This window comes from Ictalurus furcatus, chromosome 3, assembly GCF_023375685.1.
Source record: "Ictalurus furcatus strain D&B chromosome 3, Billie_1.0, whole genome shotgun sequence".
Lineage (NCBI taxonomy): Eukaryota > Metazoa > Chordata > Actinopteri > Siluriformes > Ictaluridae > Ictalurus > Ictalurus furcatus.
This window is the reverse complement of record NC_071257.1, coordinates 29405535-29428431: the sequence shown is the minus strand read 5'-3', so window position 1 is coordinate 29428431 and position 22897 is coordinate 29405535. Positions and strand designations below refer to the sequence as shown.

Below are 22897 nucleotides of genomic sequence, written 5' to 3'. Positions count from 1 at the left end.
CGTCCTTTCTTCTGAGAGAGATGAAGGAAGGGTGAGGAGGTTTTGGCAGCCACAGGGACCGAGGGGCTGCCGCATAGACATTAATATATTAGACAGTGTCGATTTCCTATCCGAGAGCTAGCTGTTGCTGGGGCAACGGCCACCATTACTGGCCCAATGCACAACACAGACATAAAATATAGCATTATGGGTAAGCAGGGTTTTAGAATGGAATTATGGGCAAGATGGCCTCCAGTATGTCTCTGGGCAAAACAGTCAAAGACATCCTGGAGTTCTAAGGTGCCATCTTGACTTGGTGTTCTTCAGCCCGTTTACGGGAAAAGGCAAAAACAAAATGGAGGGCAAGCTCAGACAATTTCAGCTCCTAGAACTTGTACCCAACTAGACAGTTACAGAAAATACCACAGGTTGATCAGATACTGGACCATGGGGACCCAGTGCCCTGAAGAGAAGGTTTAACTGCATCCAACACACATAATCTAGTCCACTGAACTCAGTTCATCATCTGGAACAGGGAAACGTTGAGTCAGTATAAAGCAGTGGATCCCTAGGAGTTGGCAGAATCAATCCATTTGCATGTCATTATATTTAAGACCAGGCTTCACTTTTAAAACTAGACACACTCAAGCTAAAACAAGACCTTAGCATTAGCTAGTCCACGATAGCAGAGCATAACCCAGACAGAACATAACCAAGCATCTTACCTGTGCATGTTGCTGCATCGCACTGTATGGCAAACCCTGTCCAAGCACCTTCTGCTTCATCATCAACATCCTTTTCTGCTCTTCAGTCAGATGCGCTGTCTGACCAGGCATGGGACCTTGAGAAGGGGGTGGCCCCCCACCCTGTCCCCCTGTCCCCTGCATATAGGGCATCATGGGATTTTTGACCTGATTGGCCATTGGTGGGGTCATTCGCTGACTCATGTGGTCGACACCGCTGAAATGACTCAATGGTTTGGTGTTGTTGTAAGACAGCTGCTTATTCAAGGCATTCTGGGCAGCCATGTTGGCAGATTGTTGCTGCTGCTGTTGCTGGTTCATCATGTTCATATGGTTTTGTGGGAGGTAGTTGTTCATGCCGGGTTTGGGCACCATCGAGTTGGGGGCATTGAAGCCTTGTGGGTACATCATGGGGCTATTTGGTTTGTCAGGGTTGAAGGGACCACCGTAAGGGCTTGTTGGTGCTCCTGCAGGGGACCAGCTAGCTGCCTGCGACTGCTGTTTTTGCTGAATGAGCTTGGCACGTTGCTGTTGTTGTGCTGCCATCTGCTTTAGCTGTTCAGCCGGTGAGAGTTCAGTGGTTGGTGGAACAGGACCCGGGACTGGTCCACTTCCTGTTCCTGCTCCAGGACCTACTGGCGCTACCGGTGTTGACCCTGGGGGACCCACACCAGGACCAGGATTCATCATAAATCCATTCCCAGGTCTGGTGGTCTGTGTCTGGGCTTGTGTGGGTGTTTGGGGCGAACGAGCAATGCAGCTAGCAGGAGACCCTGATGCCATAGCAACTGCTGGAGACTGCTGCAAGGGTTGTTGGGGTGGTGTGCCGTTGGCGGCAGTGGCAAATGGTGGTCCAGAAGAAGCTGGGCGAACTTGCGGAGAGCCCATCTGCCCACCCTGGGTCTGTGATGGGTTGTTGGGCGCTGTGGCGACTGGAGGAGGTACAGGCTCTTGCAGATTCTGCGTTTGCTCTGTTGTGGGCCGGCTGAAATCACCAACCTCCTTCTTCTCCTCAAAATCTTCATTGAAGAGGTCATGCATGTCGTCTTCAGGAACCGTGTTCGCCAGCTCGTCAATCAGCTCCTGCCACTCCTGATCATTCAGGTTGATGTCAGAGAACAACTTGTTCTGATTGGACAGTGAGGTGTCCGAAGATTCGATCCCTGTTGCGTCATCCAGAGGCTCTTGTTTCATGTCCTTTAGAAGGCTAAAACCATCATCCAGATCCAAAGATCCATTCAGTTTAATGTCTGGCATGCCACCATTCTTACCCAAGTCCTCTGCCCGGCCTGTAATATGATTTGTCCCGGCATTACCATTACCCATTGCATTATTAGACGTTGTGTTATTGCCTGTAGGTAATGTAGGCTTGATGTCCATTTGGTGAAGTGGAGAAATTGGGGGTACACTGTTGGGCAAAGTGCCCAGAGAGTCCAGCCCACTGTTACCCTCCTTACGCAGTCTCTTTGTGGTGGGAGAGTAACTTCCATCACAGATCCCATTCTGGTCACCGTTTAAAGGAGATCTGCATTGAGCACTGTCCAATTTTCTTTTCACTGTCTCCTGAAGCTGAAAGGGAGAAAGACCAAGAAAAACGATTAGATTTCCTTAAATTCATTAGATTTTACGACTAATTTCTGTTCATTATTATGTCTGATGCGGAACCATAATGTCCTCAGAATATTTACTAGCAATCAAAAGTAGACACACTAGATGGAGTATAGGCCTATACGTTTTATGATCTTAAACACATTTTGATAAATGGTTAAAAATGTGTTTCTAAATTGTGGGGTTAATACCCATGTATACATCAATGTATATATTTAGTAATTTTTTTTTTTTTTAACGTAAAATTACTTAAAAAGCAGTGAAGATCTCTGCCTATTTGAGAAGTTTAAGCAAAGCCTCCTGGGTAAAGCCCCACAAAAAGTCAAAAGCTGTATCAGGAGTACTGTTAAGAACTTAACATCTAAAATAGTTTTGATTTGTTTAACAAGTTTCTTTTATAGTGTAAATAGTAGAACTTAGTCAAAATGAAGAAAACCCTTCTGTGAGCAGGTGGTTGCAAACTTTTAGTAATGTATGTATCATTACAGGAAAACTAAAGGCGCAAATCAGAAGAGAGGGAACGGTTCATATTTAATTTCTAATTTACCCTGACATGTCAGCTGAGGCCGTACTGTCTGCTTTATATAAACTGTGTACAATTCCCACTATTCCAGCAGCTATGAATCCTATAATCTCTGCAGATGCTTGTGTTGAAAGTGAGGCCTTTTGAGAGGTAATTACACTCTCATTCAAAGCAGTTAACCGCTCTGAGCTTTATGGGGAGCTCTTGCTAAATGGAACTTCTCTTTTGGCAGTACATCATTCTGTGTATCTAAACTAACTACATCTCTCTTCCTTACACACACACACACACACACACACACACACACACACGTGCCTCTTTTTAGACTAGTCAGACCGAGAATCACTCACTCAAAGAGAACAAGGTGATGATAAACCCCAGTTAGCACTTAATCATTATCCTGAGAGTCAGACGGAGCAGAAACAGTGAGCCAGAGAGTGAGAAAGTGAAAGAGAGACACACAGAGAGAGAGAGAGTTAAAGGAAATATCGTGTGCAAAATGAAATGTCACTTATAAAAGGTTCATTGTTCACACATGGGCAAGTCCCTATCACATTTTGCGCTCCTTTGCTTAATTTGTCTCAGCCATTAAGTTCTGTCTAAGCTGAGCATCACTAGCATGTCAGACACACACACACACACAAATACACAGCTTAACAAAAATACCAGTTGAGTTGAATATGATGGCTTACACTGTTTAACAGATCGTTTTGTTCAAAGGCAGCCAGTAGACAAGGCCAATTGTTCAATCTGTGCAGCTGAACTGAAAGAACTCGACTTGTTTTCAAACCAATAAAGCCGTAAAGTATATTCTTAACCAAACCTGCAGAAATTCTCATCAGTGCAGTCAGAATGCCTCTGCGCTACACTTCTGCGCTATTCTTCTCATCACACAGTCCCTAACCTGCTGGGTTTACAGCCAGCGTGGCAGACAGCTAATGATGGCAAATATTGACGCCTAAAAAGTGACAGGCACTTGCGGGATGTGGACAAGAAAAGAGTATTAAAGGAGGTGAAGAGCGTCTCTTGTCCCTCACCACCTCTTCTTCATCCCTCGTTCCGTTTGTGTTAATGACTCTCACAGTCAACACGTTTAACAGCCCGTTAATTACAGGGGGTGAAAGCGAGTGCGCGTGTGTGTACGCAGAAATGCGCGCTTGTCTGTTCGTCCCTGGGTGCATCTTTGTGTCACACCATGTGCGTAACAGTGTGTGTGAGAGTAAGACGGCATAGCATGCATATGTGCGGGTTAATTACGGAACGGCGATGAGAGCATGAGTGACAAATTTGCCTCATATTCAGCCTTGATGTGCCACCCACCCTCTTCCACAACGCATCCCTGCAGACCTGTGTGTGTGTGTGTGTGTGTGTGTGTTTTTGAGAGAGACGCCCCACGCCGCCACTCCGCTGAAACATGCCAAATGAGATTCTGAAATAACGAGATTCATGGATCTTCTCTCCAGCTCTCCTCCGAGGCAGCATGTCTTCTCCCCCTCCCGTCTCTCTCTCTCCCTCCATGAAGAGTGAGATCATGATGGGAAACAAAGGCGACTCATGTTTACTGAAAAGCGTTATCTGGACAGGTAAACAGGATAAGCAAGATAAACGGGATAAAACAACGCACAGATCTTTCTGCTTTTCTTATTTTTCCATCGGTTAATCTCATCTCTCTTTAGCGTCTTGCTCTCATTCGAAGGTGTGTGTGTGTGTGTGTGTGTGTGTGTAAGGTGCAGGTGCGTGTTGCAATTGTATGTAGGTAGGTCGCGTTCCTCCAGCGCTACACCTCTGGGCGGGGTTGCCACGGCAACCGACGGAACGACGCCTGTCGATGCTCGTGCCACTTTATCATGCTGTAAAGACGATTAGGCTGTGTGTCAGTCACAACACCCTCCCACTCGAGAGGGAGAGACACAGAAAGAAAAGAGAGCGAGAAAGAGAGAGAGTGAACAATGCACGCTGTTCTGTCCTCCTCTTATTTGTCATGTTAGTTAGGATGCCATTTTCACACTTGTCCTTGTCGTTTAACTCGTAGCTTTGGCTGCATGATAAAGGCTAAAATCCACAGCACTATTGTTGCGTTCAATATTCAAACTAATCACATTTATGCAGCCAATTTAAGACAAAGCATTTGAATCGTGTTTTCATTTTCTTCACAGTGTACGGGACAAACTAGGGCTGGGCGATATATCGATTATCGCGATAAATGAATATGCGATACATTTGTCTAAGATATTGTTGGTATGGTGAGGCATTTTTTAAAAATAATTACAAAATTAAATGGTACTGAATGGATGCTGTTGATTTGACGTAATTAAAAAAATTTTTAAAAAAAAAAAAATCTTCTCTGTCTTTGTAGGCATTCAAGACGAGTATCGTCAAACTCAGTTGAACCTTTTTGCTTATTTTACTACTTTTTCACAGACAGTTTGTTAGCTAAATTATATATCGTGATACGTATCGTGTATCGTAGAAACGTCCTGAAGTGTTGTGATATTTGATATTTTTGTCGCCCGGCCCTATGACAAACCTATATTCCTTAGCATGTAGCGTTCAAATAAGAAATCAAAAAACCAGTAAAACTATTAATTCATTTCATGGCTCTCTACGAATTCCATTACTTTTAGTTTTGATTAATATCCAAAATACATTTAAATGAATTTAACAGAAATTGAAACGTTATTCATTAGAAAAGACGAAAAATCACTATATATATATATATATATATATATATATATATATATATATATTTTAAAATAACCTCAAATAAAATCTAAAAAAAAAAAAAAAAACAATTCTCACAGATTAACAGAAAAAATCATGAATTGTAACTATACCAGCCAAAGTGTGTGTATATATATATATATATATATATATATATATATATATATATATATATACACACACTTTAAAATAACTTCAAATAAAACCCTTTTTCTTTTTTTTTTTTTTTGCTGGTATAGTTACAATTCATAATTTTTTCTGTTAATCTGTGAGAATTGTTGTTTTTTTTTTTTTTTAGATGAATTCCTATTTCAGTTTGTCTTCCATTTCTCAAATTTCACCCCCGTGAGTCGTAGTGGATTGTTTTAATATGAAAAACAGAGGTTAGATTGGACGTTGACTCATAAATCGTTTAATCAAAGGAATTGATCTCCTTAGTCATATTCGCAATTAGACCGAACATAAAAATACATTTTTACAACCAAAGACAGTTCAAATATCTGAATTGGGACTTTGTGATGTAATAACAATAAATATAGGAGTCGATAAAAGCGGCTATCTAACATTAGCTAATATTTAATTAAGCCAATTAGCTTACATTAGCTCGTATTTAATTAATTGAGAATGGCAAAAATTGCAGTGAGGATGGAAATATGATGACTTGTGCAGCTTCGCCGTGTGCGTACGAGATGTTTACCACCTTAAACATCGCCTTCCTGAAAAGAAAAAAAAAAACGGAATGCTGAGCGAAGCTTAATTACAAACGTGTGTTGCCAGCAACCGTCGCACAGGCATCCGTACACACACACACACACACACACACACACACACACACACACACACACACACACGCACGCAGAGAGTATGGAGGAAGTGATTGTGGACAGACAGCTATAGAAACGCTGTGTGACTGGAACGCTGTTGCACTGTGATTGCTGAAGTATATTATGGGTAAGCACGCTATACTATTACACATCCTCTGTGTTAAATAATGTACACGGAAACTGTATGGTGGGAGGGGCGAGCAGTGTGTGTGTGTGTGTGTGTGTAGAGCCTGGAGTTTGTTTTTCTGTGTCACTGCCTATTAGGGCTTTCAGTAGCTCACACAAACACTTGTGCTCTTTGCACTGCTCCCATGTGGAAGAACACACAGTAAGGGAGAGAGAGAGAGAGAGAGAGAGAGAGACAGAGAGAGAGAGAGAGAGAGAGAGCATGTTAGCAGAGAGATGGAGGGAAATAATAGGAGGGAGGGAATGAAGAGAGAGAGAGCTTGAGACCGACATAAAGCTTTCATGTGCCTGGAGGAAGAGAGAGAGAGAGTGAGAGAGAGAGTGAGTGAGAGAGTGAGTGAGTGAGAGAACCACCAAGGTGCTGTTGTTATAGCAACCTCCTGATCCTGATCCGTCCCCCCACCAAATCCTCCAGGGCTCGGTGCAGTGGACACTTCAACCAATAACCAACCTCCATCCATCCCTCCATCCCTCGCTCTGTTCTCGCTCCCTTTTTCCCTCGCCACTTTTTTCTCCGTAACTGTCTCTCTCCTCCTTCTGCTCCTCCTCCTCCTTCCCATCTCTTTTGTTTTTATGTCTTACTCCTCCTCTTTTCTCTCCCTCTCTCTCTCTCGCAGTACGAGACTCCTCACTTCAGTGCGTTGGCACAAAAAAGGGAAAGAAAAGTACAGACACAAAAAAGAGCAGAAGAATTCTATGATGTGAACCAAGTGACTCTTCATCCTCAAGTTCAAACACACACACACACACACACACAGAGCGTGATTAAAGAAAAGGAGGGATCTTCTTTAAATGAAGTGCCACATGTGCTGCTCCTTACTGAATGTAATAAATAAAAGGGAAAAGCCGATGATGAAGCAGGACAGTCAGTATGACATTATGACACCGTGTGTGTGTGTGTGTGTGTGTGTGTGTGTGTGATAAATTATGGCATGTGACTTTTTTGAAAACATTAAGAACAGGGATTTAATGTATTTTTTATTTAATGTCTACAAAAATGAATTCACACCAAAAAGCAGAAAAGCAGCACCCAATCATCTACTCATTACTGTAACTGTGGAATCAGTGTTAAAATGGGCGGGTGGGTATATGGATGACAGATGCAGTGGATGGATGGAGTAGATGGAATGTTGAATTGATGGGATGGAGGGAGGGATGGAATAGATAGATGGTTGGATGGATGGATGGAAGATATAGATGAGATGTATGGATGGAGCAGATGCATGGAGCAGATGGATGGATATGTGGATGGATGATTAGATGGATGAATGAATTGATGGATGATAGATTGGATGGATGATGACATGAATGAGAAGGATGAATGGAGTAGATGGATAGAGTAGATGGAGGGATGGAGAGATGGAATAAATAGATGAATGAATGGATGGATAGGTATATAGATAGATGATTAGATAGAGTAATGAATTGATGGTATATATTTATGGATGGATTGGATGGATGGATGGATTGGGTGGATGGACTGGATGGGATCAATGGACAGGATGTATGTATGGGTGGATTGGGTGGACTGGATGGATTGGATGGATGGATGGACCGATTGATGGATTGGGTGGACTGGATTGATGGATTGGCTCGATCGATGGATGGATGAATTAGATGGATCGATGGATGGAATGGACTGATGGATTGATGGATGGATGAATTGGATGGAATGGATGAATGGATCGATAGATGGCTGGATGGATGGACTGGATGGCTCAATGAATGGATGAATTGGGTGGATGGATGGATGGATGAATGAATTGGATGGATGGATGGATGGATGGATGGATGAATTGGATGGCTCGATGGATGGATGAATTGGATGCATGGATGTATGAATTGGATGGATCTATGGCTGAATTGGATGGATGGAATGGATGGATAGATGGATAATTGGATGGATGGAATGGATGGATGAATTGGATGGATGGATGGATGGATGGATAAATTGGATGGATGGATGGATGGATAAATTGGATGGAACGGATGGATGGATGGAATGGATGGAATGGATCGATGGATGGATGAATTGGATGGAATGGATGGATGAATTGGATGGATGGATGGATGAATTGGATGGAACGGATGGATGGATGGAATGGATCGATGGATGGATGAATTGGATGGAATGGATCGATGAATTGGATGGATGGATGGAATGGATGGATGGATGGATGAATTGGATGGATGGATAAATTGGATGAATTGGATGGAATGGATAAATTGGATAGATGGATGGATGGATAAATTGGATGAATTGGATGGAATGAATAAATTGGATGGATGGATGGATGGATAAATTGGATGAATTGGATGGATGGATAAATTAGATGGATGGATAAATTGGATGGAATGGATGGATGGATGGATGGATGGATGCATGGAATGGATGGATGGATGGAATGGATGGATGGATGGATGGCTGGATGAATTGGATGGAATCGATGGATGCATGGATGGATGGATGGATGGATGGCTGGATGAATTGGATGGATGGATGGATGGATGGATGAAGTGTCCGTGATACAAGTCCCTGTAAAATAGCTGTCACTATAAAACAATAACCTATTCTAACGTGTGCATTAATCTAATCCTGTGATCTGCCTTATATTTAAGCGATATCACATGAGCAAAACAGTGCTGTTGTACTGAATGTCAGCACGGCTGTGTGTTTAGATTCAGTACAACACCACGATAGCGAGTGTGATGTTGCTTTATTACAACAGTTCTATAAACAAAGAATTAATATCGAGTAACATTTCAGACACACTATAGCCAAATAGTTTTTCTTTTTGCTCCATCAACTAAAACAGGGCCGAAAGAAGCAGCCGCTGTATAGAACGGTGTGTGTTGCCATGGTAACGCACAGATTGACTGACAGTAGATGGACTGACAGTATGTGTAGTAATGGTTTCAATGTAATAAACTATCGCTAGAATTGGAATTTTATGTAGCGAACGCAGACAAGCGGAGTGACACAAACGGTGAAATATCCCAGTGCTGTTATAGAAAATATCAGCACTCTTGGAACGCCACACTCTTGTCCAATCACATTAGTGGACCAAAGGTTGTATAAAATTATTTATTAGACTTTATCATTTTAAATCAACACAGTGTTTCTTTTTACACTGTACACTATATTGGCATTACTGTGGTGTTATACTCAGTACACTAAAGATCAACTTTGACCCAGAATAACCTTTGATACCACACCTTTAAACTCATATGCGACAACACACACACACACACACACACACACACACACACACACACACACACACACACACACACATTGCATGATGATCCTCGGAAGAATTACAGCAACACTGATGTGTTTGTAGAAGGATGTGTGTGTGTGTGTGTGTGTGTGTGTGTGTGTGTGTGTGTATGAGGTCTGGCTCATCAGACTGTGAAATGAGCTCATTAAGGCAAATGGCTATTTAATTAAATAGTCAGAGAAAAGCCTAAACACACACACACACACATACACAAAAACAGGTGTGCAAGCTTGGGAGTCCCTTAACAAGTACACGTGTACACGTACACACACGTGCAACAAACATACAACACACACAATATTTTTTTATATATATATATGTACACACACACACACACACACAGAGTATATATATTATATTGAAATTGAAATGACCCATGTCACTTGTTGCTAATTTCATGAAATTAATTTTTAAAGCTTGTAATTATTAATAAACAGAAAAGCTAGCGTTACAACAAGGCGTTAGTTAGACAAACATATATAGCTACCTATCTAATATCCATCTTAAAAAAAAGCTCACATTATACTAAGAGGTTGCTATTAGAGCAGGTAAACATAAATAACTACATTGCTATGTACTTTGGTTAGCTACTATCTACTCCAAAACATTAAGTAAATTCATAATTGAAGGTGTTAAATCAGAATGCTGGGACACTGAAATGACAACGCAGGAGTTTATGTTCTGCAAAAAGCCCAGTAGAAATAACTAAGTAATATATATCCCGTCTGAACTGACATGCTGGTAAAGATTATGTTGGAATCTGTGTATCATCCTGTCACTCCATATCCATTTTCAAATCAAAGGCGAGAAAAGGAAAACTGACTTTTCTGAATTTGCCCGTTTATTGCCATGGCTATGATGCATTATTATTGTGTTTATTAGGCATATGCAGTGGTCGAATTGTGGGGGGAAAAAACGTGTTGCCAAACCTAGGCTACATTAAACACAATGATATTGCGGGTTCAGCAAATTGACCTCATTTATCGACCTGGCCATTGCCGTTTCTAGGAGGCTGACATGCAATCATCATCATTTTATTCCCTCAAGTTCTAGTCTTGGCAAAATCTGTAGACGCTCATGGCCGTATATTTTGCTACATCGATTTGAGCCAGGTTGGCAGACTTGTTGGTCTACATCCATCATCAAACATTATAATAACAATAAAATATACAGGGTGTCCCACAAGTCTCCATACATTGGGGAAATTAACACTTTTTTATCAAAATGTCTTCCAGATTTTTTCATACTTAGTTTATATTATATTCACACACACACTCACACCAATGGCAGCAGAGCTGCCACACAAGGCGGTAACTTGCCATCGGGAGCAACTTGGGGTTCAGTGTCTTGCCCGAGGACACTTCAGTATGTGGAGTCACGTGGGCCGGGAATCGAACCGCCAACCCTATGATTGGTGGACAACCCACTCTACCACCTGAACCACAGCCACACCTGACTTTAAGAGGAAATATGGCGAGCACATCACACACGACACTGCTGCCAAACTTACTATCAGATTCAAAAAGACTGGAAGTGTTGCGGAATTAAGTGCAACTTGTGCAGCCCCACATTCTACAACATGTGCTGATAATAAATGACAAAACAATCAGTTTGTATTAAAATGAGGTGTACAGTTGTGCCCAAAAGTTTGCATACCCCTTGCAGAATCTGCTAAATCTTAATACTGTTAACAAAATAAGAAGGATCATAAAAATCCCATGATGTTTTTTATTTAGTACTGTCCTGAATAAGCTATATCACATATCCGAAGTATACATATAGACCAGAAGACAAGATAATAGCAGAATTTATAAAAATGACCCCGTTCAAAAGTTTACATACCCTTGATTCTTAATACTGTGTGTTGTTACCTGGATGATCCATGACTGTTTTTTTTGTTTTGTTTTGTGATAGTTGTAGAAGGTAACACGATACATTAAGAGCCAGGGGAGTGTAAACTTTTGAACAGGATGATCAGTGTAGATTGTTATTATTTTGTCTTTTTTTTTTTTCATTTAGTACCGCATCATTTAGTCAGATGCTACATAAGATATTTACATGTCTCCCAGAAGACAAAATACTAACAATTTACACTGATCATCCTGTTCAAAAGTTTACACCCCCCTGGCTCTTAATGTAACGTGTTACCTTCTTGAGCATCAGTGAATGCTTTCACCTTTTGTAATAGTCGTGTACGAGTCCCTCAGTTGTCCTCAATGTGAAAAGATGGATCTCAACATCATATAGCCGCTGTTGGAAAGGGCTCAAATATGCAGAAGATGCTGGAAAAGCAAAGAATATGCAAGATGTGGAGGATTTTTCTGAAGAGCAGTGGGCAGTTTAACTGCTCAGGACAAACAAGGGACTCATGAACAACTCTCACAAAACAAAAACAAAAAAACAGTACTCAGTGAGCAACAGTATTAAGATTTAGCAGATTCTGCAAGGGGTATGCAAACTTTTAGGCACAACTGTATGTAGTATGCACAGATTTGACACGGTTTGATTTTTGATTTATCCAGAGATCATTTATCCTTTTTGAATCAATCATAGTTAGACGTCCTACAGACGTCCTCCAGCAGTGATACTTTACAGATATATGTCCAGAAATCTTATGCGGCTTGAATAGGCCATTTAGCTCATCTTTTTATATCTGAAAAATCCCAACCTGCTCTGTATCTGGTCAACTTTATTAGTAATTTAAAACCTGTACGTAAGTAGTATTGATACGCTTCTTCTCTCGATATTTTCTGCAGTGAAGCGCGTAGACTTATTATGTTTTTCATTTTCTGCCCCCTAGTGGACTCCTTCACATTACGTGCAAGTACGAAGGCAGACACCTACAGAACTGCACATGCAAAACACCCTGAAATAAGCTGACCCGGATAAACCAGGCCTAACTGAACTCTGAATGCGGCCCGCTGTATTTAAGTTTTCTCTTGCTGCTCTTCTCCATTTCTCTCTCAACTCATTCCTGTCTGTGGGATCGAGATAGGTTTAAAAATAACTCTCAATTTAGCATGACATTCCTGTGTGTGTGTGTGTGTGTGTGTGTGTGTGTGTGGACCAGGAAATGTGAACATGGAAGCTAACAGTGAGCAGTGGCCACTGGCAAACACTAATGTAATAAGATATTAATGAGGGAGAAAAAGAAGTGTGTGTGAGTGAGAAAGATAGAGAGAGAGAGATAGAGAGATAGAGGGAGAGAGAGAGAGCGAAATGGGAGGGGGGGCACGATGAGCCGGCACATGGAGCTTCCGTTCACCAAGCGACACCGCCTCCTCCTAAACGCTCTAAACGCACGCGCTCTCTCTCTCTCTCTCTCACACACACACACACACACACACACACATTTACCCCACCTCTCTTGGTTTTTAATGGCAGGCTGTTTAAACTGTGTGTGTGTGTGTGTGTGTGTGTGTGTGTGTGTACGCTGCAGAGGCTGGGTGCATGTTAAACACAGTCACTGAAATCCTACTCCAATCCAATAAAGCCCTCAGCAGCCCTGCTAGCGCACTCCATTACTGAGAGAGAGAGAGAGAGAGAGAGAGAGAGAGAGAGAGAGAGAGGAACAGAAATCAAGAAACAGAAACCTAGAGATTGTTTGAGATAGACAGAAAGGGAGACAAAGACAAAGGCTGAGCCACAGACATAAAGACAGGAAGAGAAAAGACAGCAAAAAAGCTGTCATGTCCTATGTTAAAGAAAAGAAACAGAGACATGGCTAGGACAGACGGATTAAGACACAGGGAAATGGAGAGAAACAAAGAATCACAGAGACAGAAGACAGAAGTACATAAGACAGAGATGGAGAGTGTGACGGAGAGAAGGCGAGAGAAAGATGTGGAACTCTCTCTTGTTCTTGTCTCTCACATTGACACAGTGGGAGGAAATGAAACAGTCATAATGTATGCATAAAGCAGGAATGCGGGCAGTTAAGCTCTTCAATCCAGTGGTACCATCAGGACACATCAGGACATGTTCCGACTGCCAGAGTGGTGTCCATTTTTTTGAGAAAAAAAAAAACAAGAAAAAAAACCCAAACATACTACACCACTCTGATGCGAGCAGAAACCCACCAGCATCTCTCCTTTCTTCTTTTTCAAAAACCCTCAACCGTGTTATCTATAGCCAGCTCTCTCTCACTCATACCCAGAACTAACCCTTGAATCCCAAAAAGTCTCATTTATACTAAGACACTACAGAATCTTTACAAAAACTTCCCTCAACAGCGAATGTGAAGCATTCTCTCTTTAGATCAGCCACGGTGTCATCAGTCCTGAACCTCCTGGACCTCCCTACAGCCTACGACATCGTTAACTATAATATCCTCCTCTTCATCCTCACCAGCCTGGGGATCACTCGCTCAGTATAGCAGTAGCTTGCGTCATGCCTGGAGGTGCACTCGTATCAGGTGACATGAGTATCCACATCTGCTCCGAGCAGACTTTTAACCGAGTCCTCCAAACCTGTATGCTTGGTCCTTTACTCTTTTGCCTCGGTATCTGTTTTCTTCATGATGCAATACCTTCACATAACTTTTTCTAAGACGACTACACTGAAGACACAACTCCTGTTGTCTGGCAGACATTTTATCATGGATAGCATAACCTCATCTAAAATTCAATGACAGCAACACCTCTATTCACTCCTGATATCTAATCTTGAATTTACCTCCTTTAAGAACTTCCTGACCTTTTTGACCCCCTTTAAGAACTTCCTGATCAGTTCTGAAAATGGATGAAACAACGTTGTGCTGGATTATCAATTATCAATATCAGTATGTGTCGCAAATATTCCTTGGCCATCTTGAAGACCTGACCATCTCTACAAATTGGCTACTGTAATCAACTTCTGTTTGACTTCATGACATTAGACATTTACAACTTATCTATAATGTAGAAATCCATCTATATTACTCCATTGCTGGTTTCCCTTCTTTGCCTTCCTGTAGCCTACGTTAGATTTAAAACTCTGATGCTTGTCCACAAGACCAAGCCACATTTCACAACCAAAACCCCCTGCAGTAGGTGACACTGCTGGGCTAGACAGGCAAATTAAGGAACCCTTTAGGGTGCTAGATATAACCTTTTTCTAAAGTGTACCTGGTTGTGTTCAGCTTACTATACCCCACCAAACCTCAAATTGCCTGCCTGCTCACTACCTCTTCATCCAACCTCCTCTACCACCCTACTCACTATCCCTTCATCCAACCTCCTCTACCACCCTGCTCACTACCCGGTCATCCAACCTCCTCTACCACCCTACTCACTATCCTTTCAACCAACCTCCTCTACCACCCTGCTCACTACCCCTTCATCCAACCTCCTCTATCACCCTACTCACTACCCCATCATCCCTCCTTCCCTACCACCCTGCTCACTGCCCCTTCATCCAACCTCCTCTACCACCCTACTCACTACCCCTTCATCAAACCTTCTCTACCAACCTCCTCTACCATCCTACTCAATACCCCATCATCCATCCTTCCCTACCACTCTGCTCACTGCCCCTTCATCCAACATCCTCTACCACCCTGCTCACTACCCCTTCATCCAACTCCACTACCACCCTACTCACTACCCCTTCATCCAACCTCCTCTACCACCCTGCTCACTACCCCTTCATCCAACCTCCTCTACCACCCTGCTGACTACCCCATCATCCACCCTACTCACTACCCCTTCATCCAACCTCCTGTACCACCCTGCTCAATAACCTTTCATCCAACCACCTCTACCACCCTGCTCACTACCCCTTCAGCCAACCTCCTCTACCACCCTGCTTAATACAACATCATCCAACCTCCTCTACCACCCTGCTCACTACCCCTTAATCCAGCCTCCTCTACCACCCTGCTCAATACCACTTCATCCAACCTCCTCTACCACCCTGCTCAATACCCCTTCATCCAACCTCCTCTACCACCCTGCTTAATACAACATCATCCAACCTCCTCTACCACCCTGCTCACTACCCCTTAATCCAGCCTCCTCTACCACCCTGCTCAATACCACTTCAGCCAACCTCCTCTACCACCCTGATCAATACCCCTTCATCCAACCTCCTCTGCCACGCTGCTCACTGCCCCTTCATCCAACGTCCTCTACCACCCTACTCACTACCCCTTCATCCAACCTTCATCCAAGACAGAAGGCCTAAGGTCCAGCCTGTGTTGGCTAATCATTCCCACACAACTGTGTAGTCCCAGTATGCAGTTAGAGGTGACTGTTGGAAAGAGGCCTGTTCATGTCATCCCAATGACATGCTAATAGAGCATTAGCATCTAGTGGAGCAGTAATTAGCGTTGGTCTTACAGGTTAAGTACCTGAGACAGGGTATAATGTCAAGAGGGTGAGAAAGACTAAAGTTTCTCATTTCTCTTCCAGCTGGACCTTTGCAAGATCAATGCTCTGAAAAACAGAGGTAGAGTGAGACTAATTCTGTTCTTCATTTTTCTATTTACTTTGTTCTATTTCCTGTCTTTGACTGTCCATCTGTCAGTCAGTCCCTGTTTTTCTCTCGTCACTTCTTTCTATTTGCCATGTTCCTTTATGTCTCTCTTTCTCTATTTTTAGTATTCAGCTTCCTGTTCTTGGAGCACCACAGTATGGATAGAGAGAGGAGGGGGACAGAGAGAGAGAGAGAGCTGGAGGAGGAGGAACGGAAGTAAGAGAAGAAGAGGAGGGGTGTGTGGATTCATGCACTGCTGTCTTCAGTAAATCAATCTGGCCGTTTGCGTCTCCTCCTCCTCCCCCCTCGTACACGGGCCAGGCTTGTAGCGGGTGAACGCCACAAAACAGAGCAGATGAGAGTGAGAGAAACACACAGAGGGGGGAAAAAAACGCAACCAGAGAGGGAGGGAGGGGGTGAAAAGAAAGAACAAGCCAATATTGTTAAAGGGCACTGAAAGCTGCGAAAGAGACAAAGCCGGAAGGCCTGCAGTGTCTCTGAATACACACTTGAACTCCTGGAGTGTAATGCAGAAACAAAGCAAAGAAACCCTACAGTATAATAACTACAGACAATAAAAGCTCCCGAAAGGAGCAACAGCTTAATTGGAGCGGCGTTTGCAGTTAATTTTACGAAGTGTTTAAACATTATTAAAGTATTAAATTACAAAGAGTGAAGCAATCAAAATCTCCAATAACAGGACTGTTCAAAATGGTGGCGATTACAGTATAATCACAATTCCACTGCCATTCATTCCCCAGTTGAATAGGGCCATGGAGGGGAGCTTTGATGATGCCCATGTTCCCTAAATTGATCCTTTCATGCCCCTTTCACATATGCACTTTTTTTGCAGGAATACTAAGATAATTAATCAGCAAAAGGTTAAATGTAAATGCAACCCAGAACCAAGATTCCTGGAAGACTGACACAAGAATTGAGACCTACATCAAAGTGATCAGGAGGGCTGACATGTGACATGAGGAAGAAATTCTTCATCCACTGAATAGCACATCCCAGGATTTGGTCATTTATGAGTGAAGCACCAGCAGGTTCTGATAATATGGCATAAATGTAGAGATGACTCAGGTAAGAAACAATCTGACTAAAAGTGTGTAAAAATATGGATGTATTGACACTGATACTGGTCTTGCTTATCAGTCCAATACTGTGCTCATATACAAAACACTACAGTGCATTGAAAGGATGTTCAGTATGAGCATACTGTGAAGAAGAGTGAGAAGAACAGCTTTTATGATTACAGTATCAGGTAAGTACAAATCTACAGTATCTAGGAGAGATGATCCACTGAAGTGAAAATGAGTCATGGGAATAAACTGTTCTAGAAAGTGTTTTGTCCATGTGAGACCATCCACAACAGCAGAAGAGAAGAGAAAGTGCAAAAGCGCCAAGCAGAAGTAGAGCATCAGGTTCAGCAAAAATGCCTTCAAAGCTAATGAAATGAAAGGTTTTTATGTATGAAATTAATTATTATATCAGTAAGTAAGCGTTTGCTAGTTCTTCTATCTCTGCAGGTAAAATCCCAAACAGCTTAGAGAACTTGTTTAATCAAAAACATGGGTCTATAAAATAATCCCATTCAATTTTATAGGACTTTTTAACAATAAATATCCAGATGGAAATGTAAAATCACCACTTATCACTGTTTCAATTCATTTCACATATGACTTTGAAGTTTTCTTGATATTTGATGATAATGGTGTAGAAAACAAACCCCTCCTACACTAAGTTTTTTTTTTCCATATCCACAGTTTTCTTCGATTTCTTATTGTCTTTTCTTCCCATTGTTTATTGAAAGGTGTTTCAGTAAAGAACGGAGTTGGGCTAACCATGATAAGAAGAACAATTATTATTATGGTCTAAAGCTATTTCAAAGGCTCTGGGACTCCAAAGAACCACAGTGAGAGCCATTATCTCCAAATGGAAAAACTCAGCACACTAGTGAACCTTTCCCAGAAGTGGCCGACCTTCCAAAATTCCTCCAGGAACACAACAACGACTCATCCAAGAAGTCAAAAAAGAACCAAGGACAACATTAAATGACTTACAGGGCTATCTTGCATCAATAAAGGTTCCTGACTCCACTATCAGAAAGACACTGGGCAAAAATGGCATCCATGGAAGAGTGGCGAGGTGAAAACCACTGCTAACCCAGAAGAACAGTAAGGCTCGTCTGAATTTTGCCAAAACACACCTTGATGATCCTCAAACTTTTTTGAGTCGAAAGTTGAACTGTTTGGAAGACAGGGGTCCCGTTCCATCTGGCGTAAACCAAACACAGAATCCCACAAAAAGAACATCATACCTACGCTCAAGCATGGTGGTGGAAGTGTGATGGTGTGGGGATGCTTTGCTGCTTCAGGACCTGGACAACTTGCAATAATTGAGGGAAACATGAATTCTGCTCTCTACCAGAAAATCCTAAAGGAGAATGTCCGGTGTTCAGTCCGTAAATTGAAACTCAAGCGCAACTGGATTCATGCAGCAAGACAATGATCCAAAGCATAGGAGTAATCCACCTCTGAATGGTTTAAAAAAAAAAAAAAAAAAAAGCCAAATTAAAGGTTTTGGAGTGACCTAGTCAAAGTCCTGACTTGAACCAAGTGAGATGCTGTAGCAGAACCTTAAACAGGCAGTTCATGCTTGAAAACAGTGTGGCTCAATAATATTAAAAAATAAATAAATAAATAAATAAAAACTGTATTGTGTGTTTACTCGGGTTGTGTTTAATTTATGCTGTATTTTGTTTGAAGATCTAAAGCTATTTAGTATGAGATATACACAAAATACAGAAGAAATCAGGCTTTCATCACTTTTTCACAGCACTGTACATTTCTCTGCAAAAAGTCCATTTAATTAAAAAAAATAATAATAATTCTGAAACACCAATGCAACAAGTATGAAATAAACATCACAAGACATTTACAATAAAAAAAGGAGGGTGCATACAACTTTTGCACAATACAATACATCATATATTGTGAAAATGGCTTCAAGTATTGTTATAAGATATTTTGCCATATCTGCCTTTACCAGGTTAGGAGAGTATTCTGATATGAAAATTTAATATCGCCACATAACTAGACACGAGTGTGTGAAGGACGGAGTCGGGTAGATTGAGGGTGGAATCTGGGTTTACACCCTCAGAGGTGGTGAAGGGAGGATCTGTCTTGGTGCCATTCAGGCTAGAAGCCATGGGAGAGACATGGGGAGAAAGGGAGGAATAGAGAGATGGGAAAACAGGAAGAGAGAGATGGAAAGAGAGAGAGATGGAGGTAGTCCCTCTTCAGCTCAGCAGCCAGATGGTCTGGTTGCCACAGCAGCATTTTACCCACCAGGCGGTGCTTTGATACTTCTCTCTCTGTGTGTATGTGTGTGTGTGTGTGTGTGTGTGTAATATGTCCCTCTGCGATTGTGCCTTTACAGTCACTGCTGCTCAGCAGCATGTGTCACAGCACTGTGTGTGTATGCACGCAGGTGTGTGTTTGTGTGTGTGTGTGTGTGTGTGTGTCTTCATGATTGTTTTGGCACTCCTCTGATGAAAACAAGTGGCCCACACCTGCTAAACAGCATTCATTACCGTACACAACGGAGAGCTGGGGAGTAGGAGGAAAGAGACAGTGGCATGAATGACAACAAAGAGAAAGCTTGAGAGAGCACAGAAAACATGGAGGAGGTGAGACGCAAGAGACGCATTCAGCTAGGCCTTTTCAACCAACGGTCCGTGGGCCCAATATCGCCCATTTTAGTTTTTTTATGGCCCACAAAAGTGTGCAGGTTAATCAGTAATAACACATCGACTGTATAAGTAAATCATCAAATAAAGATCACATGTGGGCAGTAGGGGTGTGTATCTCTCCACCCGAGCTGAGCACTTCAATACCTCTTCACGAAGGAGACATTGAAAGCAGCAGACTATTCCATTTGATGTGATTTAGAGAGGTTTTGGTACGATATGATGTAGCCAATTGCAATGTGATGAGACATGATTCCGTGCTGTAAAGACAGTTCAGCTTGGACTGACAGGCACAGAGGCCACACCTCCTTCACTAAAACTAAGGCACAGATGCCATGCCTCCATCACTGGTAGTGAAAGATTCTAAGGTCACTGACTCCTTCATTGGTACTGACAGGCACAAAGGCCACACCTCCTTCACTGATACTGAGAGACACAAAGGCCACACCTACTTCACTGAGACTGAGCGGGACAAAGACCACACCTCCTTCACTGAGACTGACAGGCACAAAGGCCACACCTCCTTCACTGAGACTGACAGGCACAAAGGCCACACCTCCTTCACTGTGTCTGACAGTACAGAGGACACACCTCTTTCACTGAGACTGACGGGCACAAAGGCCACACCTCCTTCACTGAGACTGACAGGCACAAAGGCCACACCTCCTTCACTGTGTCTGACAGTACAGAGGACACACCTCTTTCACTGAGACTGACGGGCACAAAGGCCACACCTCCTTCACTGAGACTGACAGGCACAAAGGCCACACCTCCTTCACTGTGTCTGACAGTACAGAGGACACACCTCTTTCACTGAGACTGACGGGCACAAAGGCCACACCACCTTCACTGAGACTGACAGGCACAAAGGCCACACCTCCTTCTCTGTGTCTGACAGTACAGAGGACACACCTCTTTCACTGAGACTGACGGGCACAAAGGCCGCACCTCCTTCACTGAGACTGACAGGCACAAAGGCCACACCTCCTTCACTGTGTCTGACAGTACAGAGGCCACACCTCTTTCACTGAGACTGACGGGCACAAAGGCCACACCTCCTTCACTGAGACTGACAGGCACAAAGGCCACACCTCCTTCACTGTGTCTGACAGTACAGAGGACACACCTCTTTCACTGAGACTGATGGGCACAAAGGCCACACCTCCTTCACTGAGACTGACAGGCACAAAGGCCACACCTTCACTGTGTCTGACAGGTATGGAGGCCACACCTCCTTCACTGGGACTTACAGGTTCAAAGCAACATGGAGGTAGCGTGAGAAAGAGAAAGGAAATGAATTTGATCATATTTGATATTTCGAAATAATACATAACCTTTATAAAAAAAAATAAAGATCGCATGTGGTATTAAACTTCACAAATGCAGCGACCGCTGTCCCTGAACATTTCCCAGATACACATTGTTTATATAGTTTAAATAGTTTAAAATATCAATGCCAGTTAACATTGGTGCTGTGTTCCACTCCAGCTAAAAAGATGGGGGGGGACTGAGAAATCCTTTTCTCCTTTAGCAGTGTGGATATTATGTGAACTTGTTCTTCATCATGAATATAAAAAGAATAATGGCTGGTGTTTTATTCATGTAATAACCTGTCTGTTCGGCTACTCTATAGAACCTGCAGTAGGATTTTGCTGAGGAAGAGTACCTGCTCACAAAGCGTACACGATTTCTCCTTTTAGAGCACTTGGAAGTGAAACTAAGCAGGCCGGGATTAGACAAAAAGGGGAAAGACTCTTGACGGTGTTCTCACACACACTTCTGAGGAACTGATGACCAACCATGTCATTGTACTTCCTAGCACAGTGCTTCTCAGTCTCTGTGCTGCTGATGGACAGGTCTGGAAGCTTTATCTACGCTGACACGCTTGACGATTAGCTGTGTCAGTCGTGCACAATTTTAAAGAACATGGACCCCAAAACTGGACTTTGAAGCTACTGAAGTGGTGAATTCAATTGAGGGGGTTTCCGAGACTCTTACAGATAAATGATGGTTCCTCAGATAAGAGTCGGAGAAATCGGCACGCTCAAGATCTTCACGAGGATCTTAGACACAATTTTTTTTTCCATTGTGTGATGACCCCTAACCGTAAATCTGAACAAACAGTGGTTTCGGTGCTCTTGGTGGAAAGAACGTGGCGCGAATATCAGACCACGATTTTGATTCCGTCCCCTCGTTCAACCTTTCTGAGAGATGCCGCAGTTGCAGATGAGTTTAGTTTTGATACTTGCCTTACATTTAGCTCTCTGCACCTTGGAAATCTTCCAAACAAATAAATGAAGCGATGCCTACCTTTCACAGATTTTTATGGCAGCAAGCAAAAAGCAGTTAAAAAAACGCTGGCTTAAGAGAAACCCCCTACTGAGGGCTTTTTCAGAGAAACTGTTAATCACCTACGCTTAATGGAACACATCACCTACACTTTCCGCTTAGAGAAAGAAGAGCGAAATGCACTGGCGGAAGCATGTACTGTATTTAATACATGAGATGAACACTATAAGCAGTCAGCTCCAGAATTGTTGGCACCCTGTATGAGAATGGGAATTATTGCAGGGTGACATGGTGGAGCAGTGTTTGCCAGGAAGGAGATTGGTACATGATGATGAGGTTGGCGAAGGAGGCTAAGAATATCCCACTGATCACAATTTCAGAACTGCACGATCTAGTTGATTCTTGGGGTTAAGTTTCATAATCAAAACTACTAGACACGACCTCAGTAACAGCAAGCTGTTTCGAAGTCCTTCCTGAGAGCGACCCACAAAATCCTGTGCCTGATTTTTACCAAGTGTCTTTGGAATTGTATGTTG

General features: G+C 42.6%; 1 protein-coding gene across 1 annotated transcript in view; it reads right to left on the bottom strand.

Annotated features, from left to right (window-relative positions):
* maml3 (mastermind-like transcriptional coactivator 3) overlaps positions 1-22897 on the bottom strand; it is a 171062-nt gene that overhangs the window by 76280 nt on the left and 71885 nt on the right. The window contains exon 2 of the mRNA XM_053621936.1: positions 705-2291. Coding sequence (XP_053477911.1) covers positions 705-2291 — 1587 coding nt within the window. The remainder of the gene's footprint in view (positions 1-704; positions 2292-22897) is intronic.